The following is a 4,851-nucleotide window of genomic DNA, read 5'->3' as shown; positions in this document are numbered from 1 at the left end:
TCCAAGGTCCCCGGACACTGAGTTCCCCTCTACCCCCCCAGACATTGAGTTCCCCTCCACCCTCCTTTCACTAAACACTTCAGACTGTAAACTGTGAATGGTTAGCACCAGTTAATAACACAGGGTTAATGATTCACCTCCTTTCATTAGTGTGCAAAAGGGTTTTTTTTTGTGTGTGCTTCTTGCTGGTCTCCCGTGTGTGTTTATATTGCAAAGGTAAATCCTTGAGGTTTTAGACACGGACTTGCTGTTCAGTAGACCCTGCAACTATATACGCGAGACTGCATGCAAAATGGTTCAACCGCACTCAAACCCTCTGCAGTTTGGTTTAAAAGGAGTGGCAGCTACTTTGCATAATTTTAAAAAAAACATAAATAGGAACGGCAGACAGTAAAACAGCCTCATGTTCAGAGCTTGAAAAAGGTGAGTTTAGAAAAGTGGCTGAAATGTTCGAAATCCCGTCAATTCACTCTATATTCACTGCCTTTTATTGAAACAGCGGAATGAATTCTGATCCTTGCGTTCAGATCCTTCATGACCCTCGCTACTTCTGTCACCTCAGTCCTGCAATGTATGTTAGCTTTTCAAGTACATACTGGAAATCATTTCCAATGTGCCCACTATTACTGGTGACTGCACAAAACAGTGTGGCTGCCAAATGAATCCTCTCCCGCAGGGGTTAGTGCATGAAAACTTTTCAAGCAAATAGGAAAAAAGGGGGAGCGCCTCTGTTAACGGGCGGTGAAAAAGTCCGTTCCGTTCTGTTCTTCAGTGACAACTCAGAGCTTAGCCTGGCAGCACGTGTAACACTGCTGCAGCATCGCCAGTCTGTACAGGGTAAGATATCCAAATATTGTCTTATTCAAACTGAGGGCGACCAGGAAATTCAGTGCCTTTAATGGATAAATATTGCATATTTAAAATTGCTACTTGGTTGTTACTTTTAAAGTAAAGTTTTGCCGCTGTCATTCATGAACTTGGGTTATACAATGTCCTGAGTTTGAACTGCAAATAGGTTCAAGATGTTTGTGAGGTCTTTCAAATTAAATTCAAGACAACAAGTTGGCAGTCTTTGCAACAACAGAAGAATTGAAATAGAATTTGCAGACACTCCTTGTGTTGAGTGTGTGGTTGGGGCGGGTTCTAACTGCTCAGTTCTAGCTTCTGTTGTCTGGCTGCTCCTGATCTGGATTCTCTGCGTCAATCTTTTTCCTGTTTTGCACATTTATCAGCTGTGTGCATCTTCTATTTATCGCCACCCAGTCTCACAATTTAGTTAGTTTTGATGTTGCTGGGTCGGCGACAGACACCCCAGTCTGGGACAGAAGCGGGTTGCTTTTCACATAGCTTTGTAAAGAGTCTGCCGCTTCTTATTGTTTCCAATCCTGGGGAGAGTATCCTGTTCTCACGGTCTCGCTCCTCTCGATTACTTGTTGCATTTTCGACAAATCAAGGTAATCTTCCACTAGCAAAACGTTTAAAATTGGTAACAAAATAAGTTGCAATGTGTTAATTTGTTTTATTCTCGATTCTCATGCATCCTCTCGGTTTGATTTCTACTGAAGTTTGAAACATGCTTAAAACAAAAACAGATGTATTTTCATGATAGGTCGCATTTCTAAGATTTCGGTGGCCGTTTTGGAAATAACTCGTTAGAAACATTTGCATCCAAAACAGCTCCCACCCGGGAGTAGTTATTTCGAAAGTTAAATGATTATTTTTGTTTGGACAATAGTTTATATATAGTATCCTTCACGATCATGGCCAATTAAGTATTTTTTCAACTGTAGACTGTTATAATGTAAAAATAAATAATTTATTTCCAAAAGAAGGCGCATCCGTTTATTCTTGTAAAAATCTTGTAAAAATGTGTAATTGCAGTTGGAGGGATGGTAAGGCAGGGATGTGACTAGTGAGTTTGTGTGTATTGATGAAGCTCTGGCTTGTCTTTGCAGACTGACCATGTCTCACTGCCTCCCGGCGGCTTCTCACTGATTGGCCTCACTGTGCCCTCTGCCGGCCTCCTCACTGACTGCACCCGAGCTGCCTAGCTGCGCCCTCTGTCGGGCGCCTCCTGCAACAACCGCGGCGGCAAGAAAAAAGGCGGGAAAGTGTAGCGAGATGGAGGCGGGCAGTCAGTGGCACATGCCCTACACTAGCTACAGCTACACCAACAAGGACATCATCAAGCAGCATTACAACTACACCGGCAAGCTGGCGGTGAATCTGGGTGGCAGCCTGAGTGTCGACTCCATCGTCTTCATTGTGGTTTGCTGCTTTATTATCCTGGAGAACCTCATGGTGCTGCTGGCCATCTGGCAGACTAAGAAGTTCCACCGTGCCATGTACTACTTCATTGGTAACCTGGCACTGTCTGACCTGCTGGCCGGCACCGCTTATACCGTCAACATCCTGCTGTCCGGCTCCAACACCTACCGGCTGACCCCAGCGCAGTGGTTCCTGCGGGAGGGCAGCATGTTTGTGGCACTCGCTGCCTCAGTGCTCAGCCTGCTGGCCATTGCCATCGAGCGCTACCTCACCATGCTGAAGATGAAACCTCACAGCTCGGGCAGCAGCTCCCGCGTCTTCCTGCTCATCAGTGGCTGCTGGCTGCTCTCTGTGCTGCTGGGTGGCCTGCCCATCATGGGCTGGAACTGCTTGCAGGGCTTCCAGTACTGCTCCACCGTGCTGCCTCTCTACCACAAGCACTACATCCTCTTCTGCACCACCGTCTTCAGCTTCATCCTGCTGGCCATCGTGCTGCTCTACGCCCGCATCTATGTGCTGGTCCGCTCCCGCAGCCGCCGTCTGACCTTCCGCAAGTACGCAGTGCGCTCCAGCAAGAACTGTGAGAAGTCTATGGCGCTGCTGAAGACGGTGATGATTGTGCTGAGTGCCTTTATCGCCTGCTGGGCACCGCTCTTCATCCTGCTGCTGCTCGACGTGGCGTGCCAGGTGCGCGACTGCCCCGTCCTCTACAAGGCCCAGTGGTTCCTGGCCCTGGCTGTGCTCAACTCGGCCATGAACCCCATCATCTACACACTGACCAGCCGGGAGATGAGACACGCCTTCCTCCGCCTGCTCTGCTGCCTGTGCCACCGGGGTTCAGTGAGTAGGCTGCAGCAGCACAAACCGCCTCTCATAGCCACCCTGGAGTTCAGCCGCAGTAAGTCGGATAACTCATCCCATCAGCATAAGGATGAGTGCGGCACCCCTGAAACCCTGATGTCCTCAGGAAACATTAACTCATCGGCGTGAGGCTGGGCTGGACTGCATTATCTGGGGATGGGGGGGACAGGTCAGACCATTTAGCCTTGGGGCAGCCGCACACTTGGCCGCAACTATATTTGGAATTAAGAATCTACTGATGACCATGAAACGATTGTAGGAAAACTCCTTGAGGGAAGGAAATCTGCCGCCCTTACCTGGTCTGGCCAACATGTGTCTCTAGAACCACAGCAATGTGGTTGACTCTCAGCTGCCCTCAGGCAACTAGGGATGGGCAATAAATGCTGACCAGTCAGCAAGGCCCCTGTCCCACGAATGAATGAAAAAAGAACCCGGGCCTCCCAGATATAAGCTGGTGTGGGAATCCAATCCTCACCTTGCCCTCATAGACATAGACGCACCCAGAAATACTGAGCCCAGGCACTGGAGTTTGTAACTCTGGCCCTAACTCTCCAACATGCCCAAATGTAGCCAGTCTAAACTGATCTTTGAAGTTTCTCTCTTATAAATATTCGAAATGCAAGGACTGACTTTATCTTGGACTCCTGAAAGGAAATAAATACATTTTTTTAAAAGACGAGAAACAATACCTGATCTACTTCAAGGGTTTTTTCTGTGGCTGAAAGCTGTGTCATCCATTGGAAGTAAAGCAGTTCATGTTGAGCAATACAGTTCGGCGGATGAGGGGTTGGGATTCCCGGGCCTCGGATGGGGTGCAGAGCATCTCATGAAAGGACCGGCAAGTTCCTAACTGCTCGGCCACTTTGTGACATTGGTGAAGTTACTTTCCTAAAAGGCCGAGCATTTTAAAGATGCATTATCAGGCACTAGATCCTAGTGTATGTGCAGTATTAAAACAAACTTTCAAGTGCATTATGTAAGATAAGAATATAGTATCAAATTGTTGAAAATTAAAGATGCTACTAACTAGTTTCCACTGTATCGATTTGAATGCATTACGTTGTTATTCCACCTTTTAGCCACATGTTGTTAACATCTTCAATTATTAATTTATTAACAGTCATGAAATTTAATTACCAGTTGCCCAGATTTGTTACAATGAAATGTTATACTTTAGGCACTGAACTGAACAAAACAATTTGTCTAAATTATTCAAGTTTTGTAATTAGGAGTTGACACATTTGTTAAATGGTATGTTCTGTTCCAAACTGCAAACCGTAATTTTCAAAAAATAATGTGAAAGTGGCATTGCTGTGGAATTACACAAGAATATGTAAATACATATCTCTTTTAATTCAACAATTGTTTCAAGATCTCGTTTGTTTGGAGACATCATTTATGCCAATACAATACGCCTGTTAATCAATTGTCCACTCTGAAAGATTCATTTATTAAAACTGGGGTGTGATAGCAACACAATTTGTTTAACCTAGTGGAAAGCAGGAGTAGGGATGTCCTTTTCAAGGCCTTATATCTTACTTCATGGGCCTGATGCAGAAGTGACTTCTGATAAAGTCTTCAGTTTTTCCACCTAAATAAAATTACTGGAATTAGGAATGCAAATATAAAAATTTAGTCCTTTGTTATATTAAAATTCTGATCCTTGTGTTCAGATCCTTCATGACCCTTGCTATTTCTGTCACCTCAGTCCTGCAATGTATG

The 4,851-nt window shown here is 45.4% G+C and overlaps 1 protein-coding gene across 3 annotated transcripts; it reads left to right on the top strand.

Moving 5' to 3' along the window:
* The first annotated feature begins 341 nt into the window (after window positions 1-341).
* On the top strand, window positions 342-4,440 carry s1pr1 (sphingosine-1-phosphate receptor 1). Of its 3 annotated transcripts, none has more exons than XM_080195799.1 (2): window positions 342-423; window positions 1,956-4,440. In XM_080195799.1, the coding sequence occupies exon 2, from the start codon at window positions 2,122-2,124 to the stop codon at window positions 3,256-3,258; it is 1,137 nt and encodes a 378-aa protein (XP_080051925.1). In that variant the 5' UTR covers window positions 342-423; window positions 1,956-2,121; the 3' UTR covers window positions 3,259-4,440. The 3 variants fall into 3 exon arrangements, with proteins under 3 accessions (XP_080051925.1, XP_080051924.1, XP_080051923.1); XM_080195798.1 differs by lacking the exon at window positions 342-423 and adding an exon at window positions 804-837; XM_080195797.1 differs by lacking the exon at window positions 342-423 and adding an exon at window positions 1,304-1,454.
* The last annotated feature ends 411 nt before the right edge of the window (window positions 4,441-4,851 follow it).

Source organism: Carcharhinus amblyrhynchos, chromosome 9 (assembly GCF_965287045.1).
Source record: "Carcharhinus amblyrhynchos chromosome 9, sCarAmb.v2.hapA, whole genome shotgun sequence".
Taxonomy (NCBI): domain Eukaryota; kingdom Metazoa; phylum Chordata; class Chondrichthyes; order Carcharhiniformes; family Carcharhinidae; genus Carcharhinus; species Carcharhinus amblyrhynchos.
This window is presented reverse-complemented; position numbering and strand designations above follow the sequence as displayed.